Here is a 20,576-nt window from a genome sequence, read left to right on the forward strand (position 1 = left end):
TGCAGGGACAATTCTAAGCACGGGAAACATGCGCCCCTTCACAGGCATACTATAGACAACCCCCCCCCCTACGAAATTTAAAGGAATATTACACTTTTATTGTTTCACTTTAATCATTATTAAAATCACTGCTCCCGAAAAAACGGCCGTTTTTAAAACTTTTTTTTGCATTGATACATGTCCCCTGGGGCAGGACCCGGGTCCCCAAACGCTTTTTTGGACAGTATCTTGCAGAATCTTTTCTCTCTGTCAAATCTTTTTTCTCTGTCGAATATTTTCTCTATATAATCTTGGACTAATAGAGGTAAGGTTAGGCACATTCGAACACAGGTTCTATAGACACAGATTGTTGTCAGAGTCATGTCGAATCTCCTATTCTATATCGAACTGTTGTAACAATGAAAACGAAAATAAAGCATTTATTTATGTCGGATCTTTCGTTTTTCGGATTTTGTGCTTTCGTTATCGTTTGTCAAAACGAAAACGAAAATAGCTGAAATTCGGACGAAAATGCATTCGGACGAAAACGAATGCACATGTCTAGTGACCATATGGTGCTGTGTATCAAAGGGATAGAACTAGGGTAAGCATTATGAGTAGAGTTGGCTTTGTTCATCAATCACGATGTCAGCACTAAGATGGTGATCACTTGGACTCCTAGGAAACAAATCCATGTTTTTTGGTATTCCTCCAAGCTGTCTTCATGGTGAAACATGAGGTTAATGTAGATCAGCCTTTCATAACCTTTTCAACACAGAGCAACCCTTGAAATAATTCTCTGTTCTCGGGAACCCCTGCTAAAAATTTGAAATGTACAACTCATGATACATTAGTGTGGTGGTCAGTGGGAAGAATGGTCCTTACACTTGTGGTCATTGGGAAGAATTACCTCCTTACAGATAGCTAAAAAAGATGAATGGTGTCAGTGGGAACTTATCTGAGAGGCAGAATTTGCTCAATCCTGAAGGGGCCCCAGCAACCTCTGGAAGAACCCTAGGGTTCCACGGAACCCTGATTGAGATTCGCCGATGTAGATGATATTTCAGTGAAATTATTATGTTTGCTGCAAAATCATTCCTACCAAATAATGCATGTTGATCTTTTGACTTTAAGGGTCTACATAGTTGGCTTTACAGCAATAAACTTTGATCCAACCACAAACACCATCAATGAAGATCAGTCAACATCAACTGTTTCCAGCTTCTCTGGTTCTGCTTCAACAACTTCTACTTTTAGAACAGGTATATATGTTTTGTAATATATTTACAGTTAACATTTTTCATATTTGCTATTTGTGATACATTTTCTTTAATCATCACTTAAATCGTAAACAATATCTTGTGCCTCCCGTCTCTCTGGTCCTCTCCTACTCTCCGCAACTGTTCCCCTGCTCCTTGTTTTAAAATGAAATTCTTTTAAAAAGAACCCTAATCTTCTGACCAGTCTAGTGATGGGCAGGATCCATTTATCTCCTGTCCGGCCATGGTGATGGATGGCTCGTACGGCAGCACTCATTTACAGGTGCATAATAATTTGTGAGCTCTTTTCAGTGTTTCAGTACTATGGGCTATGGGCTCAGTCTGTTGCAATGATGGACCCCCCAGGGGGTAGATCCATGACTGAATTGGCTAAGAGGTAAGGGGTTAAATGACATGGCCTTTCATCCAGGCCTGAAGTAGGCATCCTTAAATAGTGAAGAATGGCACAACCTGTACCCAGGGAATAATTATAGATTAAATTTGTAGACAGTTAGAGTCCGAGGTTACCTGAGCACCCCAGTCTCCAGATCTGTCTAACTAGAAAGCTTTTTCTACTTTTACATTTTCAGCTACAATGTATTTTAATTTGCTTTCACTGCTTAAAAGTATTAGCTGAAGTTGGGCTTTAATTTGTTTGTCACCCATTTTAAGTCCATTTAATGCTACATGTCCATCTAAACTACCCTGTCTACATGGTGACAACGCTGCTGCCAGATTTCATTGAAGACCAATTAGCCTTGTCAGTCTGATAAAAGGAAGCAGAAACATAAGGAATCTACAATTGTTACTCAGAAAAATAAAGACTAGAGTTACTGCTTGTTACAGACTGCATCATATATATTAGGGGTCTCCAAACTGCGGCCGAGGGCCAGATGTGGCCCTTTGCTAGCCTTTATCCAGCCTTTGGGGCACTATTCCTCCCACTGTTACCAGCAATGGGGCACTATGTCTTCCACTGATACCAATGATGGGACGCTTCTCCTCCTACTGACCACCAACCCTGAGGCCATGTTTATTCTCACTGATGTTGGGCTCGGGACATTTTCTACCCCCGCTGGCCACAATCCGGCTCTCCTAAAGTCTGAAGGACAGTAGACTGGCCCTTTGTTTGAAAAGTTTGGAGACCCAGGATATATATTATTCTTTTATTTAGCCAAATCTACATTTTAACTCACCTATAAATGGAGATGTGACACTGATAGTGAATTCTTTTACAGGTCATGCAGAGATACCAGGCAGCGTGCAGATTGTTCGCTCACCCTCGAGGGATGCTATGGACATCACCTTCCAAAGTTTTAAGACTCCATCTGGTCCCATAGTGGCTTATGCCATCATCATGACAACTGATTTATTTGGTAGGAAAAGTAAACTTAACAAAAGTATATGATCCAGCAGCCAAACTGTCAAACTGACAATCTTTTAAACTGAACATCCATACATTTTATGAATAATAGGCATATCTGAGTCTAGTTTTCTTTAACTGTAGTTTAAATATGATATTAGCCACACAGGGAGTGCATTGGTTTCAATGGGGAAATAAACTCATAGACTTTCCCTGTGAGGAAGATTAGAAAGACAACCATTGTGTGACACTACAGAGCAGAAAGTAGATCCAGGATATGTAATGAACTAACATGGCTTCCTTTATGTGCATTTATAATTACAAGTTATGGCTAGAAACATTTTAAAACATTATTTAAACAGATCCTTTTAATAGGGTTACATAAAATTGAAAGCAATTCCTTGAAAAATACAGAGATTAAAATAAAAAATAAAAAAAATGTCAAGAAAGAAAGTGAGGCCGAATCTACCAAATATAAAAAATATAATTTAGTGTTGAAAGTTTTTTCATTATTCACTTGTCACGCTATCCCATTGGTTATTCTTTTTGCAACTTACAGGCAACACACTAACTAAAGGTTCTTTAACAAAGACTTATAATGATTTCAAGATTGGGTTGACCAGTACCTATGTGACCTCTGTCATTGAGCCACAGAACATCCAGAATGCTGACCAATTGAATCAGATAAGTGTCCATGTTGGAGATGGTACTGTTTCAAGGGGATACGTCAATGGACCTCTGGACCCCACGAAAAATTACAGGTAATGGAGTTGCTTCCACATTCATACAACGGGAAAAACATTGTGTTTAAAAATCAATACTAGCTTTGCTCAGACACTAGACTGAATCTTTGCTAAATTGAGCAGCAGTGTAGGGATTTGAATAGTTGCAAACACAGATTTTCATAAAGATCCCTATATAATAATTAATAGCTTTTACCAAAATTGTTAAATTTCAGTAATAAATGGGCCATTTTAGCAAAATCCAACAACAAAAACAAGTGAGCCTCAAGTCAGTTATAAGATGGTGACCATATGGCGTTGTGTATCAAAGGGATAGAACTAGGGTAAGCATTATGAGTAGAGTTGGCTTTGTTCGTAAAATCACAATGTCAGCACTAAGGTGGTGATCACTTGGACTCCTAGGAAACAAATCCATGTTTTTTGGTATTTGGTTAATGTAGATCAGCCTTTCTCAACCTTTTCAACACAGAGGAACTCTTGAAATAGTTCTCTGGTCTCGGGGAACCCCTGCTAAAAATGTTAAATCTACAACTCATGATACATTAGTGTGATGGTCAGTGGGAAGAATGGTCCTTACACTTGTGATCATTCGGAAGAATTACTTCCTTACAGATAGCTAAAAAGATGAATGGTGTCAGTGGGAACTTATCTGAGAGGCAGAAATTGCTCAATGCTGAAGGGACCCCTAGCAACCTCTGGAAGAATCCTAGGGTTCCACAGAACCCTGATTGAGAATTGCTGATGTAGATGATATTTCAGTGAAATTATTATGTTTGCTGCAAAATCATTCCTACCAAATAATGCATGTTGATCTTTTGACTTTCAGGGTCTACATAGTTGGCTTTACAGCAATAAACTTTGATCCAACCACAAACACCATCAATGAAGATCAGTCAACATCAACTGTTTCCAGCTTCTCTGGTTCTGCTTCAACAACTTCTACTTTTAGAACAGGTATATATGTTTTGTAATGTATTTACAGTTAACATTTTTCATATTTGCTATTTGTGATAAATGTTCTTTAATCATCACTTAAATCGTAAACAATATCTTGTGCCTCCCGTCTCTCTGGTCCTCTCCTACTCTCCGAAACTGTTCCCCTGCTCCTTGTTTTAAAATGAAATTCTTTTAAAAAGAACCCTAATCTTCTGGCCAGTCTAGTGATGGGCAGGGTCCATTTATCTCCTGTCTGGCCATGGTGATGGACGGCTCGTACGGCAGCACTCATTTACAGGTGCATAATAATTTGTGAGCTCTTTTCAGTGTTTCAGTACTATGGGCTATGGGCTCAGCCTGTTGCAATGATGGACCCCCCCAGGGGGTAGATCCATGACTGAATTGGCTAAGAGGTAAGGGGTTAAAGGACATGGCCTTTCATCCAGGCCTGAAGTGAGCATCCGTAAATAGTGGAGAATGACACGACCTGTACCCAGGGAATAATTACAGATTAAATTTGTAGACAGTCAGAGTCCGAGGTTACCTGAGCACCCCAGTCTCCAGACATGTCTAACTAGAAAGCTTTTTCTACTTTTACATTTTCAGCTACAATGTATTTTAATTTGCTTTCACTGCTTAAAAGTATTATCTGAAGTTGGGCTTTAAATTGTTTGTCACCCATTTTAAGTCCATTTAATGCTACATGTTCATCTAAACTACCCTGTCTACATGGTGACAACGCTGCTGCCAGATTTAATTGAAGACCAATTAGCCTTGTCAGTCTGATAAAAGGAAGCAGAAACATAAGGAATTTACAATTGTTATTCAGAAAAATAAAGACTACAGAGTTATTGCTGGTTACAGACTGCATCATATATATCAGGGGTCTCCAAACTGCGGCCTGAGGGCCAGATGTGGCCCTTTGCTAACCTTTATCCGGCCCTTGGAGCACTATTCCTCCCACTGACACCAGCAATGGGATACTACGGTATTCCTCCTACTAATACCAATAATGGGGCACTACTCCTTCTACTGACCACCAACACTGGGGCCATGTTTATTCTCACTGATGTTGGGCTCGGGACATTTTCTACCCCCGCTGGCCACAATCCGACCCTCCTAAAGTCTGAAGGACAGTAGACTGGTCCTTTGTTTGAAAAGTTTGGAGACCCCTTATATATGTTATTCTTCTATTTAGCCAAATCTACATTTTTAACTCACCTAATGATGTGACACTGATAGTGAATTATTTTACAGGTCATGCAGAGATGCCAGGCAGTGTGCAGATTGTTCGTTCACCCTCGAGGAATGCTATGGACATAACCTTCCAAAGTTTTAAGACTCCATCTGGACCCATAGTGGCTTATGCCATCATCATGACAACTGATTTATTTGGTAGGAAAAGTAAACTTAACAGAAGTATATGATCCAGCAGCCAAACTGTGAAACTGAATCTTTTAAACTGAATAGCTGTAACTGTAGTTAAAATATGATATTAGCCACACAAGGAGTGCATTGGTTTCAATGGGGAAATCAACTCATAGACTTTCCCTGTGAGAAAGATTAGAAAGACAACCATTGTGTGACACTACAGAGCAGAAAGAAGATCCAGGATATGTAATGAACTAACATTGCTTCCTTTATGTGCATATATAATTACAAGTTATGGCTAGAAACATTTGAAAACATTATTTAAACAGATCCTTTTAATAGGGGTACCTAAAAATAAAAGAAAATTCCCTTGAAAAATACAGAGATTAAAATTTAAAAAAAAATTTTTTTCAAGAGAAACCAAAAAGTGTGGCCGAATCTACCAAATATAAAAAATATAATTTGGTGTTAAAAATTTTTTCATTATTCATTTGTCATGCTATCCCATTGGTCATTCTTTTTGCAACTTGCAGGCAACACACTAACTAAAGGGTCTTTATCAAAGACTTATAATGATTTCAAGAATGGGTTGACCAGTACCTATGTGACCTCTGTCATTGAGCCACAGAACATCCAGAATGCTGACCAGCTGAATCAGATAAGTGTCCATGTTGGAGATAGCACTGTTTCAAGGGGATACGTCAATGGACCTCTGGACCCCACAAAAAATTACAGGTAATGGAGTTGCTTCCCCATCCATACAACGGGAAAAACTTTGTGTTTAAAAATCAATACTAGCTTTGCTTAGACACTAGACTGAATCTTTCCTAAATTGAGCAGCAGTGTAGGGATTTGAATAGTTCCAAATACAGAGTTTCATAAAGACCCCTATATAATAATTAATAGCGCTTAGCAAAATTATCAGTGTTCACATTAGTGAAATTTCAGTAATAAATGGGCCATTTTAGCAAAATCTAACAACAAAAACAAGCGAGCCTCAAGTCAATTATAAGATGGTGATCATATGGCGTTGTGTATCAAAGGGATAGAACTAGGGTAAGCATTATGAGTATAGTTGGCTTTGTTCATCAATCACAATGTCAGCACTAGGATGGTGATTACTTGGACTCCTAGGAAACAAATCCATGTTTTTTGGTATTCCTCCAAGTAGGCTTCATGGTGAAACATGAGGTTAAAGCGGGAGTCCGCCGGGAGTCCGCGTTTATTTTTATTTTTTTAAAGCCAGCAGCTACAAATACTGCAGCTGCTGACTTTTAAAATAGTGACACTTACCTGTCCAGTGCGCCCGCGATGTCAGCACCCGAAGCCGATCTCTCGATCGTTTCTCGGGTGCTGCCGCCGCCATCTTGGGTATGGGAATCAGGAAGTGGAGCCTTTCGGCTTCATTTCCCGGTTCCCTACTGCGCATGCACGAGTCGCGCTGCGCAATGAGGATGGACCCTCTGCCTCTGGGATCTGTGTGTTTCCCAGCAGGCAGCGGGGGACTTTCGGAAAGGGGCGTAATCTACGCCCCTTTCCGCAGAGAGCTATCCAGGAAGTGGGTGCAGATACCTGTACTGTACAGGTACCTGAACCCCCCCCCCCCCCTGAAAGGTGCCAATTGTGGCGCCGGAGGGGGGGAGGATTCCAATGAGCGGAAGGTCCACTTTAGGGTGGACCTCCGCTTTAATGTAGATCAGCCTTTCTCAACCTTTTCAACATAGAGGAACCCTTGAAATAGTTCTCCGGTCTTGGGGAACCCCTGCTAAAAATGTAAAATCTACAACTCATGATACATTAGTGTGATGGTCAGTGGGAAGAATGGTCCTTACACTTGTGGACATTGGGAAGAATTACCTCCTTACAGATAGCTAAAAAGATGAATGGTGTGCGTGGGAACTTATCTGAGAGGCAGAAATTGCTCAATGCTGAAGGGACCCCTTAGCAACCTTTGGAGAAACCCTGATTGAGAATCACTGATGTAGATGATATTTCAGTGAAATTATTATGTTTGCTGCAAAATCATTCCTACCAAATAATGCACGTTGATCTTTTGACTTTCAGGGTCTACATAGTTGGCTTTACAGCAATAAACTTTGATCCAGCCACAAACACCATCAATGAAGATCAGTCAACATCAACTGTTTCCAGCTTCTCTGGTTCTGCTTCAACAACTTCTACTTTTAGAACAGGTATATATGCTTTGTAATATATTTACAGTTAACATTTTTCATATTTGCTATTTTTGATAAGTGTTCTTTAATCATCACTTAAATCATAAACAATATCTTGTGCCTCCCGTCTGTCTGGTCCTCTCTTACTCTCCGCAACTGTTCCCCTGCTCCTTGTTTTAAAATTAAATTCTTTTAAAAAGAACCCTAATCTTCTGGCCAGTCTAGTGATGGGCAGGGTCCATTTATCTCCTAGGTGGCCATGGTGATGGACGGCTCGTACTGCAGCACTCATTTACATGTGCATAATAATGTGTGAGCTCTTTTCAGTGTTTCAGTACTATGGGCTCAGCCTGTTGCAATGATGGACCCCCCCAGGGAGTAGATCCATGACTGCATTGGCTCAGAGTAAGGGGTTAAATTACATGGCCTTTCATCCAGACCTGAAGTAGGCATCCTTATATAGTGGAGAATGACACGACCTCTACCCAGGGAATAATTACAGATTAAAATTGCAGACAGTCAGAGCCCAAGGTTACCTGAGCACCCCAGTCTCCAGATCTGTCTAACTAGAAAGCTTTTTCTACTTTTACATTTTCAGATACAATTTATTTTAAGTTGCTTTCACTGCTTAAAAGTATTAGCTGAAGTTGGGCTTTAAATTGTTTGTCACCCATTTTAAGTCCATTTAATGCTACATGTCCATCTAAACTACCCTGTCTACATGGTGACAACGCTGCTGCCAGATTTAATTAAAGAGGAAGTAAACCCTGATGGGTTTACTTCTTCTTTGTCTCCCTGCAAAGGTAAAGCATAATGGGCTACTATACATCGCATAGTAGCCCATTATGTGTCACTTAGCTGACACAGGAGCCAGCGATGTCACCGCTGTCCCTTGTAGCACGGAGTGTCCATCTTCTTCCGGGTATCACTGCTCTGGCCACTCATAGCGCCGGAGCAGCAATGACGTCACTCCCGTGCATGCACATGGGAGCCGCCACTAACAGCATATCGCCATTAGCTACGGCATGCTGCTAACGGTGATAGTGCGCCTGCGCGCCGCTGTCTATGGCGCATGCGCCTGTCTTTTTGTAAATATCTCCTAAACCGTGTAGGTTTAGGAGATATTTCTTGGACCTAGCTTAATCTTAATCTAGGGCCTATCTTAACCTTAATCTAGGCTTACCTGTAGGTCAAAGTGGTTTGTAAGGGTTTTACAACCACTTTAAAGACCAATTAGCCTTGTCAGTCTGATAAAAGGAAGCAGAAACATAAGGAATCTACAACTGTCACTCAGAAAAATAAAGACTACAGAGTTACTGCTGGTTACAGACTGCATCACATATATCAGGGGTCTCCAAACTGCGGCCTGAGGGCCAGATGTGGCCCTTTGCTAACCTTTATCCTCCCACTGACACCAGCAAGGGGGCACTATTTCTTCCACTGATATCAATGATGGGATACTATTCCTCCTACCAATACCAATAATGGGTCACTACTCCTCCTCCTGACCAACAACACTGAGGCCATGTTTATTCTCATAGATGTTGGGCTCGGGACATTTTCTACCCCCGCTGGCCACAATCCAGCCCTCCTAAAGTCTGAAGGACAGTAGACTGGCCCTTTGTTTGAAAAGTTTGGAGACCCCGGATATATATGATTCTTCTATTTAGCCAAATCTACACTTTAACTCACCTATAAATGGAGATGTGATACTGATAGTGAATTATTTTACAGGTCATGCAGAGATACCAGGAAGCATGCAGATTGTTCGCTCACCCTCGAGGGATGCTATGGACATCACCTTCCAAAGTTTTAAGACTCTATCTGGACCCATAGTGGCTTATGCCATCATCATGACAACTGATTTATTTGGTAAGAAAAGTAAGCTTAGCAGAAGTATATGATCCAGCAGCCAAACTGTGAAACTGACAATCTTTTAAACTGAATAGCCATACATTTTTTTGAAGTATATGCATATCTAAGTCTAGTTTTCTTTAACTGTAGTTAAAATATGATATTAGCCACACAGGGAGTGCATTGGTTTCAATGGGGAAATCAACTCATAGACTTTCCTTGTGAGAAAGATTAAAAAGATAACCATTGTGTAACACTACAGAGCAGAAAGAAGATCCAGGATATGTAATGAACTAACATGGCTTCCTTTATGTGCATTTATAATTACAAGTTATGGCTAGAAACACTTGAAAACATTATTTAAACTGATCCCTTTAATAGGGGTACCTAAAAATAAAAGAAATTCCCTTGAAAAATACAGAAATTAGAATTTAAAAAATAGTTTTTCAAGAAAAAAAGAAAAAGTGAGGCTGAATTTACCAAATATAAAAAATATTATTTGGTTTTAAAAGATTTTTCATTATTCATTTGTCATGCTATCCCATTGGTCATTCTTTTTGCAACTTGCAGGCAACACACTAGCTAAAGGGTCTTTAGCAAAGACTTATAATGATTTCAAGAATGGGTTGACCAGTAATTATGTGACCTCTGTCATTGAGCATCAGAACATCCAGAATGCTGACCAGCTGAATCAGATAAATGTCCACGTGGGAGATGGCACTGTTTCAAGGGGATACGTCAATGGACCTTTAGATCCCGCAAAACACTACAGGTAATGGAGCTACATCCATCCAACAGAACACACCTTGTGTTTAGAAAATCATTGCTCAGACACCAGACTGAATCTTTTAAATTGAACCAGCGGTGTAAGGATTTGCAAAGTTTCAAATACAGCTTTTCAAGAAGATCTCTATATAATAATTAGTGATAAGCAAAATTTTCAGTTTTCACTTCTGGTGAAATTTCAGCAATAATTTGGTTATTTTAGCATCATTTTAAAACAAAAGCAAACAAACGTTGATTATAACACAGTGAATATGTGACTTTGTGTATAAAATGTTTGGCACTAGAGTAAACATTATGGCTAGGGTTGGTTTTGATTATTAACAAAGCCATTGATCTCAGTGTCTTTGATATTCCTCCAAGCAATCTACATGGTGAAACATGAAGTTAATTCTGATAAAATGTCAGTGAAATTTTTACATTTGCTGCAAAATCTTTCCTCCCATATAATACAATGCACGTTGGTCTCTTGATTTTCAGGGTCTACATAGTTGGCTTTACTGCTATAAACTTTGATCCAGCCACAGGCGCCATCAATGAAGCTCAGTCAACAGCAGCTGTTACCAGCTTCTCTGGTTCTGCTTCAACAACTTCTACTTTTAGAACAGGTATATATATTATGTATTATAATAAATTTACCGTTTACATTTTTGACAATTTCTATTTGTGCTATATGTTCTTTCGTTTACAACTTATATCCTAAAGCAGGGCTATGCAATTAGCGGACCTCTAGCTGTTGCAAAATTACAAGTCCCATCATGCCATTGCCTCTGGGTGTCATGCCTGTAGCTGTCAAAGTCTTTGTCATGAGCGCCACGTACCTGATATGAGACTAGAAGTAGTGGGGAGGCCTCCCTTGCACCTCGGGTTCTTAAAGCCTCTGGAGATGGAGACAGAGACTTGGTGGGGACACAGAGTGGCAGGGGTGCCAAGGGTGCAGAGCACCGTGCAAGCCTTAGTCCGGGATCCGAACTAAGGTCAAGTCCAGTTGGGCAACAAAGCATAAAAGGGTTAATCAGAAGAATGGTCGAGATCCAAGCCGGGTCACTTCCAATCTGGCAGCTGAGTACAAAAGGGGCAAAGAAGTAGAATGGTTAAGGTACAAATCTGAGGTCAAAGGCAAGCAGCAATCAAGAGTAGTCAAACAGGTTTCCAGGTCTCAAGAGGTTCAGACAGATCACACACTAGCACAGGAACAAGGGGGGACAGACGATAATCCAGCAATTTGGCAGTGTCTAGGCTGGGCTTATATAGGGAAGTTTGAGGTCACTTCCTGTGTGCCTCCTGGGCATTTTCCCACCTTTTTCCATCAGGTTGATGTCACTTCCTGTGCGCCACCTGGGTATTTTCCTGCCTTTTTCCATTAGGTTGAGGTCACTTCCTGTGCACGTCCTGGGCATTTTCCTGCCCTTTTCCATAAAGTCTTCCATGCAGGTGCGGGTTGGTGCCCTGAGGCATCTTTGGCGCATGCTCAGTTTGCACGGATTTCCTCTTGCGACAACGTGCCATTGGTGCATGCTTAGTAAGCCGTGGACTCTTACAGTCATGCTATGCCTCATAGGACTTGTAGTTCTGCAATAGCTGGAGGTCCATTAATTACATATCCCTGTCCTAAATAATATCTGCTGACTCCCAACTCCCAGACCTTCTCTACTTCCCTAAACTTATCCTTTGCACCTGCGCTTTGTTTTAAAGTAAAATGTCCAAAAACAGTACCCTGATTCCATCCATCTTCTGAAGGTTTGGGTCCTTTCTCCTCCTATCCAGCAATGGTGATAGGCTGTCCATACTGCAGTACTGATTGACATGTGCGTAAGGATATGTGAGCTATGTTCAGTATTGCAGTACCTTGAGCTTGAGATGTGGCAATGAAAAAACCTCTGGAAGTAGATACACGACAGCTTTGACTCAAAGTAAAGGGGTTGAATGATGTGGTATTTCATCAAGGTCTGAAGTGGGCATCAATAAATGCTGATGGAGGGCATAGTTTGTACCCAGGGACTAATTACATTTGGAGACAGTCAGGAGGTTACATGAGCATCTCATCCTTTTATGTTGTTTAACTGCTTAAGGGTACATGTCCATCAAAAATGACTCTGTCAACATTTTGACAATGCTGCTGCCATATCTTACTGTAGAGCAATTAGCCTTGACACCCTGTTAAAGGAAGTTGAAAAATAGGGGATCTATTGCAGGAACAACAGGTAATAATATAATATTGGGATTGTGGGAGAGTGGGATTGCAAATAAATTGCAATGTTACAGCTGGTAATAGACGGCACCATATATGTCGCTTTTGTATTTAGACCAAATTTACACTTTAGCTTACCTGTAAATGGAGATGTGATACTGATACAGATTTTTTTTTCTTATACAGGTCATGCAGAGATTCCAGGCAGTGTGCAGATTTTTTTCTCACCCTCGAAGGATGCTATGGACATCAATTTCCAAAGTTTTAAGACTCCATCTGGACCCATAGTGGCTTATGCCATCATCATGACAACCGAATTACATGGTAGGAAAAGCAAACATAATAGAAGTACTCAAACTAGTAACTGTGCAACTGAGAATAATATAAATAGACTTTTCTTGCAGTTTTTGAAGAGTAAGTTTGTATGAATTTAATATACTTTAACTGTAGTTGAGATGTTCTATTAGCCCAATGTTTCTCAATTCCAGTCCTCATGGCCCATTAACAGGTCACGTTTTCAGGATTTCCCTCAGATGAAACAGCTGGGGTAATTACTAAGGCAGTGAAACTGATCAAATCACATGTGCAAAATAATGGAAAGCCTGAAAACATGACCTGTTAGTGGGCCACGAGGACTGGAATTGAGAAACACTGTATTAGCCACACAGAGAGTGCATTGGTTTCAATGAGAAAATCATAGACTTGCCTTGTGAGAAGGATCAGAAAAGCACAACCTGCAGAGCAGATTCAGGATATCCAATGAGCTAGTATGGTTTCCTTTATGTACATCTATCATTACAAGTTCTGCCTAGAAACATACAACATTTTTCTTGATAACAATATTTAAACAAAACAAATGCTTTTTTATAGGTTTACCTAAAGTTTTAAACAATTCCCTTTAAAAATAAATGAAAATAATGTAAATAATGATTTATTTCAATAAAAAAAGAAAAGAAGTGAAGCTGAATGTCTCAACCCTCTAAAGTTTTAAACAATTCCCTTGAAAAATAAATGAAAATAATGATTAATTTCAATAAAGAAAGAAAAAAGTGAAGCTGAATCTCTCAATCTCTAACGTTTTAAACAATGCCCTTGAAAAATAAATGAAAATAATGATTAATTTTAATAAAAAAAGAAAAAAAGTGAGGCTGAATCTCTCAATCTCTAAAGTTGTAAACAATTCCCTTGAAAAATAAATGAAAATAATGATTTATTAAAAAAAAAAAAAAAGTGAGGCTGAATCTCTCAAATATAGAAAATATTATTTAATGTTCAATGTATTTTCATTGGTCATTTGTCATGCTATCCCATTGGTCTTTCTTTTTTTTTTGTTAAACTTGCAGGCAACACACTAACTAAAGGGTCTTTATCAAAGACATATAGTGATTTTAAGAATGGGTTGACCAGTACCTATGTGACCTCTGTCATTGAGCCGCAGAACATCCAGAACGCCGACCAATTAAATCAGATAAGTGTCCATGTGGGAGATGGCACTGTTTCAAGGGGATATGTCAACGGACCATTGGACCCCACATTACACTACAGGTAATTGAGTTGCTTCTACATTCATCCAAACAGAACACACCTTGTGTTTAAGAATCAATAAACCCATTGCTCAGACACCAGATTGAATCTGTTAAATTGACCAGCTGTGTAGGGACTTGCAAACGTTCAAATACAGATTTTCAAAAAAGATCATTATATAATAATTACTAGTGATGAGCACAATTGTCAGTTTTCATTATGGTGCAAATTCAGCAATAATTGGGTACTTTTTTTTAGCAAAATTGAATTATAAGTTAATTATAATGTTTGGCACTAGAGTAAACATTATGGCTAGGGTTGGCGTTGTTCAACAACAAAACCATTGATCGTGATGTCAACACTGAGCTGGTGATCACTTGGATTCCTAGAAAACAAATCTATGTTTTTTGGTATTCCTCCAAGAAGTGTGCATGCAGTGGAACCTGAGGCTAATGTTGATGACATTTTAGTGAAATTGTTACATTTGCTACAAACTCATTCCCCCCAATAAATAAAATGTCTCTTGACTTTCAGGGTCTACATAGTTGGCTTTACCGCCATAAACTATGATCCAGCCACTGACACAATCAATGAAGATCAATCGACAGCAGCTGTTACCAGCTTGTCTGGTTCTACTTCAACAACTTCTACTTTCAGAACAGGTATAGGTATATATATATACATATATATATATATATATATATATATATATATATTATATTGTATTTACAGTTAACATTTTTCACATTTTCTATTTGTGCTATATGTTCTTTAGTTTCACTTTCATGTATATCTTAAAGAGTATCTGCTGCCTCTCATCTTCCAGACATTCTCTACCCACCAAACTCTTCCCCCCGCACCTGGTCCTTGTTTTACCACTTAAGGACCGAGCCCATACCTCCCAACATTTTGAGATGGGAATGAGGGACACCTACTAGCAAACTTATGTAGGCATAAGACATGCCCCCTGACACACCCCATTAAATGAGAATTAACCAAAAACAAAAGGTTAATTAAATCCACAAGGGCTTATTTTACAACTAGAATTTGGATGAAGGTTTAGCACTGGCAAACACTTTTTGAAAGATAAAAAGTGAATTTTTTATACGACTATACAGATCAGACCAAAATGAGGGAAAAAGGAGGAGGAATGAGGGACAGAGGCACATTGCTCCAAATCAGGGACAGTCCCTCGGGATCAGAGACAGTTGGGAGCTATGCCGAGCCTCTTTCTGAGATTTGTTGTTAAGTTAAGTTAAAAACAATTTTTTTTTTGCTAGAAAATTACTTAGAACCTCCAAACATTATACTTTTTTTTTCTAGCACCCTAGGAAATAAAATGGCGGCCGTTGCAATACTTTTCCCACCGCCAATAAAAGGGATCTTGCGGTGAATCTGCCACAAAGACCACTATTATCGGAAATCGGACTGCCCGCTGAAGAAGAGGATACCGGGGTTATGGCAGCTAGCTGCTGCCATAACAACGATATTCCTCTTCAAAGTCAGGACGTATATTGGCATGCAGCGGTCTGGAAGTGGTTAAAATAACATTTCCCAAAAAAATCCTAATTCTTTCTTTCTTCTGGCCAGTGCAGTAATGGTTTGGGCCCTCCTGCCCAACCATGGCAATGGCCAGTCCATACTGCAGTACCGACTGACATATACATAATGGTGTGAGCTCTGTTCAGTGTTGTAGTGCCTTGAGCTTGGGCTGTTGCAATGAAGAACCCCTGGGGGAGTAGATACATGACAGCCTTGGCTCAGAGGTAAGATGATGAATGTTGGGGTATTTCATCCAAGCCTGAAGACATATGTAAATGGTGGAGAATGACACATCCTCTGTCCAAGGACTAATTACAGCTTACATTTGGAGACAGTAAGATCCCAAGGTTTTTCTATTTTTAAATGTTCAACTACAATTTATTAGTTAAAATTTGGCTATAATTTGTTTTTCACCCACTTTAAATCCATTTAAAGTTGCATGTCCATCTGAACTACTAATGCCGCGTACACACGAGTGAATTGTCCGGCGTACTTAGTCCGCCGAAACGCATTTCAGCGGACAATTCGATCGTGTGTGGGCTTCAGCGGACTTTCCAGCGTAAAGTCCGGCGGACTTAGAAAGTAGGACTTGGGTTTCAGCGGACAATACGTTCGTCAGTATGCTAGTCTGGTGGACTAAGAATGACGCATGCTCAGAAGCAAGTACGAAAAAGTAAGCTATTGGCTACTGGCTATTGAACTTCCTTTTTCTAGTCCCGTCGTACGTGCTGTACGTCATTGCGCTAGCAAACGCCGGACTTTCTGTGTGTCTGTGTGTGGCCAAGTCCGTTCGGTAGAAAGTTCGCCGGACTATCCGCCGGATTGTTTGCCGGACTAAGTACGCCGAACAATTCGCTGGTGTGTACGCGGCATTAGTCAACATAGTAACAACACTGCTGCCATATTTCATTGAAGATCATTTAGCCTTGTCACCTTGTTAAAAGGGAGTGGAAACATAAGGGATCTACAACAAGAATAACATGTAATAATACAATCTTATAAGTGTAACTTGAGGGTTACTACTGGTGGCAGATTGCATCATATAATGTATGCCATTTTTTTATTTAGCCCAAACTCACGCTTTAACTTACCTGTAAATGTAGATGTGATACTGATATTGAATTATTTTACAGGTCATGCAGAGACACCAGGCAGTGTGCAGATTGTTCGCTCATCCTCGAGGGATGCTATGGACATCACCTTCCAAGGTTTTAAGTCTCCATCTGGGCCCATAGTGGCTTATGCCATCATCATGACAACCGACTTAATTGGTAGGCACAGCAAACTTAATAGAAAGATATAGTCTAGTAGCATAGCTGTAAACATTAGAATAATTTAAACTAATTAAACTAAATTAAACAAATGGAAAAGACTAAGAATATGAAAAGGTGGACTTTGCAGGCACACACATAGGATAAAACATGAAGAGCGGAATGTCTTCTCGTGACCTCACACTGTAACTCAAGCATTCCACGCACCTTATTCCTTTTGGATGTTGTTAAAGGTTATATAATTTTTTATCTTTCCATTGGATTAGATTACAATATTTGGAGGTGTTATTTGAGTTCCTGGGGTCATATATTTTATGCTATCATTAGTATGATGTGTGTTCTTTTTATGTTTTGTACATTACCTTTTCAACATTATCCAATTAGAAATCTCAAATACCTTTTAATCTATGTGTGTGCCCAGGGCCACTGATAGAAATCATGGGGCCCCCTACAGCCTACCTGACGGGGCCCCCTTCAGCTCCACCCCTGGCCCCGCCCCTGGTCCCTCCTTTAGCCTCACCCCTGGCCCCGCCCCTGGTGCCTCCTTTAGCCTCACCCCTGGCCCCTCCATAATGCCATTGGCAGCATGGTGGCACTGTCTGGAGCACATTATGGCATTGGCAACATGGGTGGCACCGTCTGCAGCACATTACGGCATTGGTGGCACAGGTGGCACTGTCTGAAGCACATTACGAGATCAGCGTCATGGGTGGCACTGTCTCTGCAGGAAGCACATGCGTTATGGCCCATAAAACATGTGCTACCTGCAGACAGTGCCACCCATGCTGCCAATGCCATACTGTGCTGCAGACAGTGCCACCCATAACGCCAATGCCATAAAGCATGTGCTACCTGCAGACAGTGCCAGCCATGCCATAATGTATAGATGCTTCTGCAGTAGTAGTAGTAGATCTTGAAGCCCCCCCCCAAGCAAGCACACACCTTTGTCATTGTTAGCTGGGCCCAAGGAGTCACTTCTTCCCTAATCCTGCTGTGGCCGGGTCCGAAGTGTGCACACTTCTTTTTTGTCCTCTACTGCCGCTGCTCGTCTGAGTTCGCCGCCTCACTGCTACTTCTCTCACGCGGAAAGAGGAATAGCTCAGCAGCGCCAGGGGGGCGGCACTAGCCAGCTGAGCCAGCATGAGGAGATGAGGAGCGGGCGCGGTAGAGATTCTTCCACGCCCGAAATAGTAAAAATAGTCCCTCCCCTGCCGCCACCTTTTCTCCACATAGATATCAGTAAAGAAAAAAAAAACGTAAAAAGTAAACCGGGGGGGGGGGGGGTGGTTTAGGGGGTTAGTTGTTTGTATTTAGGACTCTGATCGGTCATTGCTGGAGGATTTTTTTTTAATGACTTATCTGTTCAGGTTGCCTGGGCCCCCCTGCTGGCGGGGCCCGGTACAACGGGGCCAGTTGTACTGGCCTATCAGCGGCCCTGTGTGTGCCTACAAAGTCCATCTTTGCAAGTTCTTAGTCTTTTACATTTAAAACCAGGACGTTGGCATATTGCTATTAGTGCATTCACAGTGTCACTCTGTGAGGATACACGTTAAATTACATTTTTTAAATAAATTAAACAAATTAAAATCTCATTGTTTCCTGTTGTTGATTCACAAATTAAGAGTGTCACCTCTGATAAGTATTATTTATAGTCAGTACCATCATCCACAAGTCATTATATCCAGAAAAAAGAAAAAGTCCCTTTGGGGTAAGGGTACCAGGGATAGCTGCTTGTACTAATCCTGAGGTAATTTACCCCTCAAAAAAAGGGAATTTTTGGAAAATTGGACTATATCGGTACTATTAGAAAAGGAACAAATAACATTTAAAATATCATCTTATTTAATAAAAATATAAAGAGTACAAAAGACAAACGACACCTATATTAAAATACAGATTGTGCATATCACAGTACTAGCGTCTTAAATAACTTCTCCAAGAGATGGGAAATTCAAAGGCGCATGGGGGTCTCCTCTACTAGTTTTGCGGTATAAAGACCGCTTCTTCAGGAGGATATCTATACAAAATATAATGATTAATGTAAAGCAATTGAACAAACAACAGCAAAATATAAATTTTCCTGTTGTTGACCACCCCACGTACACGGTGGCGGCTCCTACGGGCAGAATCACGTATGTGATTCTGCTCTTCTGGGTCTGGGGTGCTAATCACTGTATTGGTGTCACTGGTCCCCAAAAAACATCACTTAGTGTCCAATTTGTTCGCTGCAATGTTGTAGACCCACTATAAGTCGCAGATCGCCACCATTACTAGTAAAACAAAAATAAAATTCCATAAATCTATCCCATAGTTTGTAGAAGCTATAACTTTTGCCCAAACCAATGAATATAAGCTTATTGGGGTTTTTATTACTAAATATATGTAGCAGGACATATATTGGCCTAAATTGATGAAGAAATTTGATTTTTCATTTTTTTTTATTGAATATGTTTTATAGCATAAAGTAAGAATTTTTTTTTTCAAAATTGTCAGTCTTTTTTTGTTTATAGCGCAAAAAATAAAAGGTGATGCCACTAAAAGAAAGCTCTATTTGTATGAAAAAAAGAACAGACATTTTATTTGGGTACATCGTTGCACGACCGTGCAATTGTCAGTTAGGGTAACGCCGTGCCGTATTGCAAAAAATGGCCTGGTCATGAAGGGGGGTAAACCTTCCAGAGCTGAAGTGGTTAAACAAAACAAGACTAATCTTTATATTTTTGAAGAGTAAGGTTGTCGGAAACTAATTTTTCTTTAACTGCAGTTGAGATGTGATATTAGCCGCACAGTGAGTCCATTGGTTTCAATGAGTTGATCGACTCATAGACTTGAATTGTGAGAAGCATCAATAAATCACAACCATTGTGTGACACTGCAGAGCACAATGTAGATCCAGCAAGTGTAATAAGCTATTATGGCTTCCTTCATGTACACCTTGTGACAAATTTGGGTTTTTGTAGTTCCTTGATAGTTCAAAATAGTGATTTTCCTCCAGGCCAGAAGTGCATTTCAGGGCTCTTCCTGCTTATCTTTTTTTTTAAAGAAAGCAAAGGTTCACAAATGTATAGCTTCATACACAGGGGTCATCACTATCAATATAAAAAATAAAAAAAAAACAATATCTAAGACTCCTGGCTCTCTTTGCAGCTCTACTGCTATGGCCTCATGCCTTGGTTGTCCAGACCATCTAGCACCAGTCCCTTTCCTTTACAGCTCCCAGCTGTTTTGTCTCTTATAGATTATGTCTGGCTTGGGGCACCTCTGACCCCGGGTGAGACCCTGTCTCTCGGCTTCTTTCTCTCAGACTCGGGGTCTCTGGCTTGGGGCAACTATGACTACCGAGTAAGACCCTGTCTCTCAGCTTCTTTCTCTCAGACTTGGGCCTCTGGCTTGGGGCACCTCTGATCCCTGGTTGAGACCCTGTCTCTCAGCTTCTTTCTCTCAGACTTGGGCCTCTGGCTTAGGGCACCTCTGATCCCTGGTTGAGACCCTGTCTCTCAGCTTCTTTCTCTCAGACTTGGGCTTCTGGCTTAGGGCACCTCTGATCCCTGGTTGAGACCCTGTCTCTCAGCTTCTTTCTCTCAGA

At 40.4% G+C, this 20,576-nt stretch overlaps 1 protein-coding gene across 3 annotated transcripts in view; it reads left to right on the forward strand.

Moving 5' to 3' along the window:
• Positions 1 to 20,576, forward strand: part of LOC143929620 (uncharacterized) — a 329,026-nt gene that overhangs the window by 182,319 nt on the left and 126,131 nt on the right. For all 3 annotated transcript variants that reach the window (XM_077453528.1, XM_077453525.1, XM_077453526.1), the window contains 14 exons: positions 1,114 to 1,241; positions 2,477 to 2,614; positions 3,161 to 3,362; positions 4,171 to 4,298; positions 5,538 to 5,675; positions 6,185 to 6,386; positions 7,716 to 7,843; positions 9,560 to 9,697; positions 10,250 to 10,451; positions 10,943 to 11,070; positions 12,840 to 12,977; positions 13,997 to 14,198; positions 14,712 to 14,839; positions 16,853 to 16,990. In XM_077453528.1, coding sequence (XP_077309654.1) covers positions 1,114 to 1,241; positions 2,477 to 2,614; positions 3,161 to 3,362; positions 4,171 to 4,298; positions 5,538 to 5,675; positions 6,185 to 6,386; positions 7,716 to 7,843; positions 9,560 to 9,697; positions 10,250 to 10,451; positions 10,943 to 11,070; positions 12,840 to 12,977; positions 13,997 to 14,198; positions 14,712 to 14,839; positions 16,853 to 16,990 — 2,138 coding nt within the window. The remainder of the gene's footprint in view (positions 1 to 1,113; positions 1,242 to 2,476; positions 2,615 to 3,160; positions 3,363 to 4,170; positions 4,299 to 5,537; positions 5,676 to 6,184; positions 6,387 to 7,715; positions 7,844 to 9,559; positions 9,698 to 10,249; positions 10,452 to 10,942; positions 11,071 to 12,839; positions 12,978 to 13,996; positions 14,199 to 14,711; positions 14,840 to 16,852; positions 16,991 to 20,576) is intronic.

The sequence above is a fragment of the Lithobates pipiens genome, unplaced genomic scaffold (genome assembly GCF_037356315.1).
Source record: "Lithobates pipiens isolate NorthernLeopardFrog02 unplaced genomic scaffold, aLitPip1_a1.2 Scaffold_24, whole genome shotgun sequence".
Taxonomy (NCBI): domain Eukaryota; kingdom Metazoa; phylum Chordata; class Amphibia; order Anura; family Ranidae; genus Lithobates; species Lithobates pipiens.